The 12,948-nt window shown below is 49.3% G+C and overlaps 1 protein-coding gene across 1 annotated transcript in view; it reads right to left on the reverse strand.

Moving 5' to 3' along the window:
- THEMIS (thymocyte selection associated) overlaps positions 1-12,948 on the reverse strand; it is a 90,478-nt gene that overhangs the window by 57,494 nt on the left and 20,036 nt on the right. Inside the window, exons 2-3 of the mRNA XM_064170123.1 lie at positions 12,031-12,189; positions 1,484-1,942 (exon numbers count right to left, since the gene is read on the reverse strand). Of these exons, the coding sequence (XP_064026193.1) occupies positions 1,484-1,942; positions 12,031-12,189 (618 nt within the window). The remainder of the gene's footprint in view (positions 1-1,483; positions 1,943-12,030; positions 12,190-12,948) is intronic.

Genomic DNA, 12,948 nt, shown 5'->3' on the forward strand with positions numbered 1-12,948 from the left:
GTTGAAGCCAAGCCTGGCTGGGGCACTTAGTGCCATGGTCTGGTTGCTTGGCCAGGGCTGGGTGCTAGGTTGGGCTGGCTGAGCTTGGAGGTCTCTTCCAACCTGGTTGATTCTATGACTATATGAAGGGAGCTACAAGAAGGAGCAGGGCAGGTCTTCTTCTCAATGGTAAGATGTCAAGTCCAGATTAGCAGCTGGAGCTGTGAGCATTTTGCTTCTTTGCAGGCTGTAGTTAAAAGGCACTGAGAGTTGGTGCTGAGTGCTGAGTTATAAAATGGGCTTGATCTGAAAGGTCTTTTCCAACTGAAACAATCCTGTGGCTCTTTGAATAATGGTGATGCTTGATACTCAGGTTGGTAATAGTCAGAATGATACCTTGAGACTTGAAAAACAAAGGCTTGGATCTAGCAAGTTTGAATAACAACCTTGCAGTACCTGAAGGGGACTACAGGGAGGATGGAGAGAGACTGTTTGCAAGAGCCTATAGGGACAAGATGAGGGCAATGGCTTCAAACTAAAGCAGAGTAGATTCAGACTGGGTTTTAGCTACAAGTTCAGCACCATGAGGGTAGAGGAACACTGCAACAGGTTGCCCAGGGAGGTTGCTGGAGCCCCATGCAAGGCAGCCAGCACCAGAACAAGAGGACACAGCCTCAAGCTGCGCCAGGGGAGATTTAGGCTGGAGGTGAGGAGAAAGTTCTTCCCTGAGAGAGTCATTGGACACTGGAATGGGCTGCCCGGGGAGGTGGTGGAGTCGCCGTCCCTGGAGCTGTTCAAGGCAGGACTGGACGTGGCACTTGGTGCCATGGTCTGGCCTTGAGCTCTGTGCTAAAGGGTTGGACTTGATGAGCTGTGAGGTCTCTTCCAACCTTGGTGATACTGTGATGCTGTGATACTGTGAGGTATTCAAGGTGAGTCTTGACAGAGCTCTGGGTAACCTGACCTAATTTAGGATGTCCCTGCTGACTGCAGGGGGGTTGGACTGAATGAACTTTGGAGTTCTCTTCCAACCCAAAGCATTCTATGAGTCTATATGTTCAAGGCCAGGTTGGATGAGGCATTAAGCAACCTGGGCTAGTGGGAGGTGTCCCTGCCCATGGCAGGAGGGTTGGAACTAGCTGATCTTTAAGGTCCCTTCCAACCCAAACCATTCTATGACACTATGACTCCAGGAGCTGCCTGCATTGCACAGCTGACAAAGGAATTTAGAAGGGCAACAGTATTTTAATCACACAGTATCACACAGTATCACCAAGGTTGGAAGAGACCTCACAGATCATCAAGTCCAACCCTTTACCACAGAGCTCAAGGCCAGACCATGGCACCAAGTGCCACGTCCAATATTGCCTTGAATAGGCAAACGTGGGTCAGGGATTCTTGACCAAACAGAATCCTTCCTGCCTATTTTAGACACATTTCATGGCTTTAAGGGTGCTTTTGCTCTACCATGATAAGGAGAACATTAACTTTGGTTCCTACTTACATCTCATAACTGCCTGCACTTCGTAGACAGGCGTGAGAAGCAGGCAGCCATCAAAATCCTGAGGAAGTGGATTGGAGGAGTCCCACACCTGCAAGGTGTGGGAAAGTTTGACAATCCTGTTTCTGCACTTGGGTATCTTCCACTCTGCAATCTCTTTGAGGGTGTAGATCTGGTCATCTTCACACTCATAGAATTTTCCTTCTTGTGAGAGGGGTAAAGTGAAGGAATGAGCCTGGTTCCCTCTGACCACACCACAGCTCACAGCCAGCATTCCATCTACCTCCTCCACTGAGTTGAAGGTGATCTGCTCACCGTGTTTGATAGTGAGGTTTGCCAGTTGTATATCCTCAGGGCTGTAGAAACATGGATGGCCAAACCTTGTTGGCCCAATGGAGACTTTTCTTGTAATGTCTTCAATGCTGCCATAGGGAGTTTTGTCTGCCACAACCTTATAAAGACCTGAGAGAGAGAGAGAACTTGCATTATAAAAAGGGAGAAGGAAACCATGTCAAACTGTAGGTGGTGAATGTGATAAAAGCATGGGGAACAAAGCACACAGAATTACAGAACTGGGGTTAAGTTGCACCAGGGAAGGTTTAGGTTAGAGATTAGGAAAAGATTCTTTCCTACAAGAGTGGCCAGGCATTGGAACAGGCTGCCCAAGGAGGTGGTGGAGATGTTCAAGTGTGCAGAACACAGAATCACAGAATGCTAGGAGTTGGAAGAGACCTGTAGAGATTATCTAGTCAACCCCCCTGCCAAAGCAGGACCACCACTTCAGGATGCAGTTTAGTGACCATAGCACTTGGACTAAATGATCTCAAGGGTTTTTTCCAAACTTAATTACCCTTTGATTCTATATCAGTTGGAAGAGACCTGTATCAGTTGGAAGAGACCTCTAAGATCATCCAGTCCAACCATCAACCCAACACCACCATGGCCATTAAACCATGTCCCAGAGTGCCAGAGCCACACATTTCTTGAACACCTTCAAGAGTGGTGACTCCACCACCTCCCTGGGCAAGCCATTCCAGTGCCTAACCACCTTTGGAGTAAAGAAATCAGTCAGTTCATAGCTGACAGTTTGGTTGCTAGAAAGGTGATTCAACAAAGATAGTATCAACTGCATGATGCAGTCAGAGGTGGCTGGAATTAGCCTTCTCTGCTCTGCAGGTAGCTTCTGGCACACAACACTTTTATGTCCATGCTAAAAAAAGAGGGGAAAAAAATAAGTTACTTTATTATTATGGAAAAATAAAGGTCCACTAAAAACACATCTTAAATTCTGATCTGTCTTCTGAGGAAAGCACTCTGCAAGAAAACCAAAGCAGCCATGATAAGAGGAAGAGAAACAGTAATGGGATCAGTGAAATGCAGGGTGAAGTTTCTGGCTAAGCTCTGTACAGTGAAGTCTTCCAGAAGCAGCCTGGGGATTCCTGGACCAAGTGTGTTTAAAGACACATCACAAACAAAAAAGCCAGCAGCTACAGATCAGAATGGGCACAGGAAATTGACTTTAGCATATCTGACAGCACAGACCACCAGAAGCAGTACCTCGAAGTTTGGGTGCTGTAGCACTGTGCCCAGCACAAGGCAATCGAAGAGCTGATGCACTGCAAGGCAGGAGCTGCTGCTGAGCTCCCCTGTCCCTGGGGGACATTATTATTCCTTGTTAATCATGCCTCTTGGAGCTGTCTCATTAGGAGTCTGCAGCACAGAAGTGAAAGTCTGCAGAGTTCTCTATTTGCATGGATGCTTTCAGAGAGGCTTTAGAGACCTAAGCAGTGGTGTTTGGCTCAACTCTGAAATTCAACTTTCTTCTTCCCCAGGCACAGCAGTGGCAACTCCTCATGGAATTACACTGCAGCTTCCTGGGACAGGCACTGACTGAGGCCCCCTTCCAAGTAAGTATAATGAAATGTAGAGGTCTTTCCTAGGTCAAGTCTGCAAGCCATGGGGCCCAGATGTATTAGCTGGTGGCTACAGCTACAGTGACAAAACAGCCAAACTTCTCCCTTCCTTCTCTTCCTTTTTCCCTTCCTTGCCTCTCTCCCTCCTTTCCTTCCTCACTTTCTCCCTCACTTCCTCCCAGTATGCTCCCTCCTTCTCTCTCCCTTCCTTCCTCCCTCTCAAATTCCTTCCTTACTTATTGCTCTCTCTTACTCCTCTCACCTCCCATGGCTGTAGGGAAGCCACATCCATAAATCACAGAATCATAGAACCATCCAGGTGAGAGGACACCTCCAAGCTCATCCAGCCCAACCTAGCACCCAGCCCTAGACAATCAACCAGACCATGGCACTAAGTGCCCCAGCCAGGTTTTTCTTGAACAGCAACAGGCACAGAGACTCCACCACCTCCCTGGGCAGCCCATTCCAATGCCAATCACTCTCTCTGACAACAACTCCCTCCTAACATCCAGCCTAGACCTGCCCTAGCACAACTTGAGGCTGTGTCCCCTTGTTCTGTTGCTGCTTGCCTGGCAGAAGAGCCCAACCCCACCTGGCTACAGCCTCCCTGCAGGCAGCTGCAGACAGCAATGAGCTCTGCCCTGAGCCTCCTCTGCTGCAGGCTGCACACCCCCAGCTCCCTCAGCCTCTCCTCACAGGGCTGTGCTCCAGGCCCCTCCCCAGCCTTGCTGCCCTTCTCTCAACACCTACCTGCACAAGCACAAAGCACAGCCTCAACACTCTTTTGTCTCTCACTGCCTTTCCAGACTTTTCTCACAGCTATTTTTACCTGAATCATGAACAAGCAAGTCTAGCTGCTCCACTCCTGATCCCTCCTGGGCCTGTCAGGGTAGATCAGGACAAACTGGTTCATTGGCAATTAGAAGAGATCACAGTGACCTGGCATTGATGGCAAACTGAAAGTGTGGGAGGGACAACATCCCCCAAACAGTGTTCCCCTATCATGCCTTGCAAACCCAAATGGGCATCAACTCCTGGCAGTGCTGGGAGGAAAGAAATGGCAAAATTCTTCATTGAAATGTGCAGTCAGAGTACCTGTAATGTACCCTAAAGGGAGAGACCATAGCTACCCACCTGTGACCCAGGAGCACACACAGTGCCCCTAGAAAACCTCCAGAACTGCAATTAAAAGCCTCCATAAAGTATGTTAGAGCACCATAGAATCATAGAATCAATCAGGTTGGAAGAGACCTCCCAGCTGAAAAGATTTGGCCGTGCACAGGTATGAGAAGCATTCATCTCCTCGACAGGTTTGACAGCAGACTCAAGCCCCAGCAGTTCTGTTGGGACTACAGAGCTCTTTGGAAGCCAGGGATTTCAGCAACAAACTGAGGAGCACTGTGGAGAAGAAAGCAGGGTGGAGAAGAGGAGGCTCAGGGCAGAGCTCATTGCTGTCTACAGCTGCCTGAAGGGAGGTTGTAGCCAGATGGGGCTGAGCTCTGCTGCCAGGCAACCAACAATAGAACAAGGGGACACAGCCTCAAGCTGTGCCAGGGCAGGTCTAGGGTGGATGTTAGGAGGAAGTTGTTGGCAGAGAGAGTGATTGGCATTGGAATGGGCTGCCCAGGGAGGTGGTGGAGTTGCTGTGGCTGGAGGTGTTGAAGCCAAGCCTGGCTGGGGCACTTAGTGCCATGGTCTGGTTGGTTGGGCAGGGCTGGGTGCTAGGTTGGGCTGGCTGAGCTTGGAGGTCTCTTCCAACCTGCTTGATTCTGTGATTCTATGATTACCAAATCCCCCATGAAACTAGACAGCTGATGATGCCCTTGGGGCCAAGCAGACTGACTTTGCAGGGCTGGGGGCAGAAAAGTCTCCCCCCTTCCATTCTGCTGGGTTCCTTAATTTGGGTAACAGAATGCTTGCACAGGCAGCTCAGGAGCCATGTGGCCTTGCACACTTAGCTCCTGCATTGATGAGAGCCATGAAGCAGAGGCCCCTAACAGCCCCCTGCTTATGCCTATGAGTATGTAAAGTTCCATATGTTTCTCTCAAGATAGAAAAGAGGTGAATATACAGAAAACCCTTTGGAATGAAGGGTAAAAGATGCTGTGGTTCCTAATCTGCTGTGATATTGTCTCCCCTTTACTATGATATATGATGCTAAAGGCCTTTTCCAATTGAAACAATACTATGGTCCTATGTGTTTTAAAGAAACCAACCCACATCAATGTGTGGAACCATTCAGAACCTTGCTAGAGTCACTATGAAGCAAATGACAAAGCCTAATGTTTTTCAAAGCTTAAGATGGCCAGGAAAATCTCCAGAGCAGGAGACATATGGTAAGTTTGAGATGCTGAAGCTGGGACATTTTGAGGTCAAACAAAAATATCTTTGGACTTTTTCATCAATCACAACATTGCCAACTCCAATTCACTAAGGCTTTGCTGAGAGAGCTTGGGGGCCTGCTGAGGAGGGAACAACAGATGGAAAGAGTAGAGCTGGACAAATGTCCAGCTGGTTTATCAAGAGCTGGCTTCACTGCTGCTGGAGGCTGGGTTTCCAACTGTCATTTGGTCTACAAGCAGAGTGCACTGGTGCCAAGGAGTTTGGGGGATACTCTGGAGACAAGTGGCTACAGGTGCTGAGTAGCTGCAGGGGTGTAGAGCCACTGTCACCCTCCATGGACCATCTGCACCTCCTGGCACTTCACTAGCTGAAGTGCCTGCCCAGCCACAGCATGGTCCTCAGCAAACCCCACACCTAATCATAGAATCAAGCAGGTTGGAAGAGAGCTCCAAGCTCAGCCAGCCCAACCTAGCACCCAGCCCTGGCCAATCAACCAGACCATGGCACTAAGTGCCCCAGCCAGGCTTGGCTTCAACACCTCCAGCCACGGAGACTCCACCACCTCCCTGGGCAGCCCATTCCAATGCCAATCACTCTCTCTGACAACAACTTCCTAACAACATCCAGCCTGAACCTGCCCTGGCACAGCTTGAGACTGTGTCCCCTTCTTCTGTTGCTGGCTGCCTGGCAGCAGAGCCCAACCCCACCTGGCTACAGCCTCCCTGCAGGCAGCTGCAGACAGCAATGAGCTCTGCCCTGAGCCTCCTCTGCTGCAGGCTGCACACCCCCAGCTCCCTCAGCCTCTCCTCACAGGGCTGTGCTCCAGGCCCCTCCCCAGCCTTGCTGCCCTGCTCTCGACACCTTCCAGCACCTCAACATCTCTCTTGAATGGAGGAGCCCAGAACTGGACACAGCACTCAAGGTGTGGCCTGAGCAGTGCAAATCAGCTCCTTATCTTCAAGAAATGCCTTAGGCACTGATTTGCATCAGTAGAGTGAGAGAGAATCCATTTCATTGGCATGGGAGAGAAAACCTGGCCCCATGGTCACCTGTTTAGTTCTGTGTAAAAGCATGTCTCATAGAGTCACAGGATGGTAGGGGTGGGAAAGGATGTCTGGAGATCATCCAGTCCATCCCCACTGCCAAAGCAGGATCACCCAGGGAAGGTCACATAGGAATGCATCCAGACAGGTCTTGAAAATCCCCAGCCAAGGAAACTCTACCACCTCTTGGCAGCCTGCTCCAGGGCTCCAGCATCCTCACAGCAAAAGTTTTCTTCATGTTGAGGTGGACCTTCCTGCACTCTGTTTTTGTCCATTGCCCTTTGTCCCATCACAGGCCAGCACTGAAATGATCCTGGCCCTTTCTTCTGAGCACCCACTCTTCAGGTATCTGTGAACACTGATCAGATCTCCTCTCAGCCTTCTCTTCTGCAGGCTAAGTTGCCCCAGGACTCTCAACATTTTGATGCTTTCACCTTCCTTTTACAGGACACTGCATGGGGCTCTCCTTTCCTGGTTATCATGTAGCTCTCCCTGCAGCTTTACAGTTTTCATTTCTAATCTTAATCACAGTCCTGGAGGAAAAGAGTACCCTTTTTATTCCCTCTTTTCCTTCTGTTCCCCACAGGAGTCCAAGAAAACCAAGGCTCCCTCAGTAGAGCAGCAAGTAACCTTCAAGGAAAAAAAACAGCAGAACATCCTTCTGTCCCAGACCAGCATTTTCTGTTCCCTAAGGTAATGCAGAAGAGTGGGAAGAGCTCAGTTCCCAGATTTGCCAGAGCTGACTCAATTACTACTCCTCTTTTTCCTCACCTCCACCACCCACTCTGATATCAACTCTGCTCCAGCATCCTCCTCTCCCCATCCTGCCCCAAAGGCTATGTCTCATTATCTCTCATCAAGAAAAGCCTTCTGGTACCTCAGCCTTGCTCCTCCATGCATGTGCTGCATGGACACAGCCAAGTCCTCTGCCTTGTGACTTGCAGAAGCTGGGAGCTCAGTGGGACAGTTGTGCTCAGCTACATGCCTGTCAGCCCATGCAGGAATCATCAAACCACAGAATGCACTGGGTTGGAAAGGACCTTCAAAGCTCATCTTGTCCAATCTCCCTGCAATAAGCAGGGACATCTCCAACTAGATCAGGCTGATCAAGTCTGACCTCGAATATCTCCAGGGCTGGAGCCTCCACTGCAATCCTGGGCAACCTGTTACAGTATTTCACTACCCTCAGTGTGCAGAACTTCCTCCTGATGTCCAACCTAAATCAACCTCCTCTGCCCCAGTTTCAAACCATTGTCCCTATCAGCACAGGCCCTTCTAAGCAATCCTTCCTGTAGGTCCCCTTCAGACACTGAAATGCTGCTCTAAGCTCTCCCTTCCCTGAAGCCTTCTCTTCCCCAGGCTGAACAACTCCAACTCCCTCAGCCTGTCTTGCCAGAGGAAGTGATCCAGCCCTCATGGCCCCCCTCTGGACCCTCTCCATCAGGTCAGGAGCAGCAGCAACTGCCAGGGGTCTCCTGGGAAGAAGGATAGCCCAGAAATATGTTTGCAGAAGGTACACAACAGAACAAAATGGAATCATTTGTGCTGGCAGACTGGCAAGGTGCTGTGCAAATTGCCTGCCTCTGCTAGCTTGTCAGTGGTGATAGCTGTGGTTTAAAATGCTGTTAGGTGTAGCCATTGAAGTGTCTTCAGTAACAGGACACATCTTTGTTTAGTCAGTGTAGGAGCATGGAAAGAACAGCCCTGCCCTCTGAGGCATGGAAAAGAACAAATTGGAATGAGGGTGAAAATGAAACAACACAGATAGTGGACTTGTGGTTGCAGCAGTTCCTCCCATGCAGAGAGCTGATTAGGCCTTTATCAAGGATCTGGTTTGTCAGAGCAGGGAAAAAAAAAGAGTTCTGTAGCCTGCAAATGCATTCAGAAAGACAGAGAGGAAGGCTCATTGAAAGCAAATGAACCCAGTTCTTCAGGCACACAGATGCTAGCCCTGCAGTGACCTAAATAGAAGTGTCTCTGCCAGCATGCACGGGGTGAAAGGATGCTGGAGCACATCACATGCAGATGGTAACTCACAAGGGAGGAGGCAGAAAAGGACAACGTGGAATTGTAGAATGGTAGGGGTTGGAAGGGACCTCTGGAGATCATCAAGTCCAAAACAGGTCACATAGGAACACATCCAGATGGGTCTTGAAAGTCTCCAGAGAAGGAGACTCCACAGTCTCTGTGGGCAGCCTGCTCCAGGACTCCAACCTCTCCAGGCCCCTCCCCAGCCTTGCTGCCCTGCTCTGGAGACATTCCAGCACCTCAACATCTCTCTGCAATGGAGGAGCCCAGAACTGGACACAGCACTCAAGGTGTGGCCTGAGCAGTGCTGAGCACAGGGGCACAAGAACCTCCCTTGTCCTGCTGCCCACACTGCTCCTGAGCCAGCCCAGGATGCCATTGGCTCTGCTGCCCACCTGGGCACTGCTGCCTCCTCTTCAGCTCCTCTCTCCCAGCACCCCCAGCTCCCTCTCTGCCTGGCTGCTCTCAGCCACTTTGGCCCCAGCCTGTAGTGCTGCTTGGGGTTGCTGTGGCCAAAGTGCAGAACCCTGCCCTTGGCCTTGTTCAGCCTCATCCCCTTGGCCTCTGCCCACCCATGCAGCCTGGGCAGGTCCCTCTGCAGGGCTCTCCTACCCTCCAACAGCTCCACACCTGCTCCTAGCTTGGTGTCATCTGCAAACTTACTGCTGCTGGACTCAATCCCCTGATCCAGATCATGAGGATCCACCACTCTCACTGCAAAGAACTTCTTCCTAACATCCAATCAAGTGCAGAACCCTGCACTTGGCCTTGTTCAATCTCACCCCATTACCCTCTGCCCACCCATGCAGCCTGGCCAGGACATTAAACTATGTCCCAGCATGCCATTTGGCCACAGATTTCTTGAACACCTCCAGGCATGATGACTCCACCACCCCCCTGGGCAGACTGCCTTTCAGTAAAGGTATTTTACCTTGCATCCAGCCCAGACCTCTCTAGGACACAATTTCTGGCTGTTTCCTCTTGTGCTATCACCTTATGCTGGAGAGTAGAGAGGTAATAAACTGAAGGGAAAGAGAGGCTGGGATATCTTGTATTTGTAAAGCAGAATCATTCTTCAGCTAAGACCTAAATTAGAGAAAGGACACATTTCCATCATGCCAACAAGCTTTTGAATACATAAGAGCACAAATGCAGAGGGAAACAAGAGTGGTGCTGTTGGCCTAATGAAAAGTGTCATTATGCTCCTCTTCAGCACTGCTGCTCAGTGATACCCATCAGGTGGAGGATAATAATGATAAATTTCAGCAAAATGAACCCTGAATTTCCTTTTTTTCCCCCCTTCTCCTAGTGAAATGACCTAGTTTCCTGCAGCACTGCTTGGGAGAGTTCAAAAGTCCACATGCAAATTGCAGAGATTAGACCAAATTTGCAAGTGTGCTCAACAGGGCAACAGCATCCAAGTGGCAAGCTGTAAAATTGGTCATTTGGATGCAAAGAAATCCAGGCTCAGCAGGTTCAAGCACACTGAAATCACAAGGCATTCTCTTCTGAGAAGCAAGATTCCATCTCTTCATAAAGGTAGGATTGCTTTCACCACTCGGTTGTGTTGGATGTGGTAGAGTTCAAATCATAGCATCACAGAATGTTAGAGGTTGGAAGGGACCTGCAGAGATCATCCACTCCAACCTCCCTGCCAAGCAGCATCACCCAGGGTAGTTCACACAGTTTGGAAAGGCTCCAGAGGAGGAGACTCCACAATCTCTCTGGGCAGCCTGCTCCAGGGCTCCAGTACCTTCATACCAAAGAAGTTTCTCCTCATGTTGAGCTGAAACCTTCTCTGTTCCAGTTTGTGTCCATTGCTTCTTGGCTTATTGCTGTGCACCACCCAAAAGAGCTTGGTCCCAGGCACTGACCCCCACCCCTCAGAGATTTGCACACACTGCTCAGATCTCCTCTCAGCCTTCTCTGCTCCAGACTAACCAGCCCCAGGGCTCTCAGGCTCTCTCCACAGGGGAGATGCTCAAGTCCCTAGATCATTCTTGTGGCTCCCTGCTGGACTCTCCAGCAGGTCCCTGTCTCTCCTGACCTGGAGAGCCCAAAACTGGGCTCAGTATTCCAGGTGTGGCCTCACCAGGGCAGGGCAGAGGGGAAGAAGCACCTCTCTAGACCCTTCCAGTCAAGGTTTGGAATGTGATTGCCTCCATGTATATATATATTATGGGCAGAAGGAATATTAATAACAGCAAAGAAGCTTGGATTTGGTGAAAAATACCAAGAACCCTGAGAGTTCACAGTGCAGCAGTACTGCAATATGTCTAGATAGCCACAGATAATTAAGTTCTCTTTGATCATCACATTTGGGCCCTACTCCTATTTGAAAAGGACATTCCAACCCAAAAAAAAAAAGAAAAGCCTTTTAATAAATGCTCATACAAATGGTTCTGATTCAGTGAGTGAGAAAAACATGAAAGGAAATTGAGGAGCTACTGGGGAAAAGAGAATGAGATATGAGGACTGTTTCAGAGAGAAATGTGTGGTTTGGAGATGGAAAATGAATAATAGCAACACAGAATGGGTTGGGTTGGAAAGGATCTTAAAGACCATCCAGTTCCAACCCCCAATATGCCAAGTTGCTCAAGGCTTCATCCAACCTGGCCTTGAATAGCTCCAGGGAGGGAGCATCCACAGCCTCCCTGGGCAACCTGTGCCACTGTCTCACTGCAAAGAATTTCATCCTAATCTGCAGCTTAAATCTGCCCTCTCCAAGCCCCCCAAGGAGGGGGTCCTTTGTCTCAACTCCTGCTGGGGAGGTCTAGGGTGGATGTTAGGAGGAAGTTGTTGGCAGAGAGAGTGATTGGCATTGGAATGGGCTGCCCAGGGAGGTGGTGAAGGCACCGTCCCTGGAGGTCTTCAAGCAAAGCCTGGCTGAGGCACTTAGTGCCATGGTCTGGTTGACTGGATAGGGCTGGGTGCTAGGTTGGACTGGATGAGCTTGGAGGTCTCTTCCAAACTACTTGATTCTCTGATTCTAACAAACATTACAGCACTGTTAATTTCTATGCAGGCTGGAAATAAAGCACTGCAGAGAGTTGAAATTCAGAAGGAGCTGATTGTGCCTTGTGCCATCTGATCAATTTCTACCCTTGACAGCTGCATTGGAACCTCAAACAAAGATCCACCGAGACAGCAAATCCATGCAAGTGCACAAAAGTGCTGACTGGGGTTATCATTCCTCAGTGCCATCTATGCCCAAAGGCCATACCAGGGAAATTCAGTGGCAGTTCCACTTTGGCTGAGGTCTGGCTGCCTTCGTTGCTCTCACAGATGCTTGCGATGAGCTTCTTAATCTTGAAGCCGATCACTTGGATGACTTCTCCTGTTGACAGGCAGCATTCATTTCCAGCCATCTCGTAGATGGAGCCTGACAAGAAACACCAAAGGAAAGCAAGGTGTTATTCAGCTTTTCTTCCCCTTGTCAAGCATCCTAGGGTGGATGTTGGGGTGAAGTTCTTCACAGCAAGAGTGATTGGCATAGGAATGGGCTGCCTGGGGAGGTGGTGGAGTGCCCATCCCTGGAGGTGTTTCAAAGGAGGCTGCACTTAGTGCCAGGGTTTTGTTCATTAGAAGGTGTTTGGTGACAGGTTGGACTCTGTGAGCTCGAAGGTCTGTTCCAACCTGGTTAATTCTATGATTCTGCAGGGCACAGGACACAGCACAGGAAAGAAAAGGCTATATCAGAAGACAAAAAAAAAACCCATACACCCTAGAAGGTGCCCAGGGAGAGGCCTGGAGACATCAAGGTTCAACCAGCACTGGAGATTTCTGTAATAACAGAACACCTGAAGACAGTAGCAGAAGTTGGAAGACTGACAAATTACCAGTGGCAATCCTCACCCCACGCTGGAACAACTCAACTGATTCTGGCATGAATAAAACAAAACAAAACAAAAAGAGTAATTTTTTTAAAAGAATTTTTAAAAGAAAGGATTTTAAAGGGGGAAAAAAGGAATTAAAAATAATTTTTAAAGAATTTAAAAAAAAACTAAAAAGAAAAGAGAGGTTCCTTTTTTTCTGGCTGTGATGCTCAGAGATTTGAAAGCAGGAACAAAGCAATCCACCCAAACATCTCAGAGCTTCCTCAGCAGGAACTGGAACTGCAGCCTGCCCTGCCAAACTCAGC

Source organism: Pogoniulus pusillus, chromosome 33 (assembly GCF_015220805.1).
Source record: "Pogoniulus pusillus isolate bPogPus1 chromosome 33, bPogPus1.pri, whole genome shotgun sequence".
In the NCBI taxonomy this organism is placed as follows: domain Eukaryota; kingdom Metazoa; phylum Chordata; class Aves; order Piciformes; family Lybiidae; genus Pogoniulus; species Pogoniulus pusillus.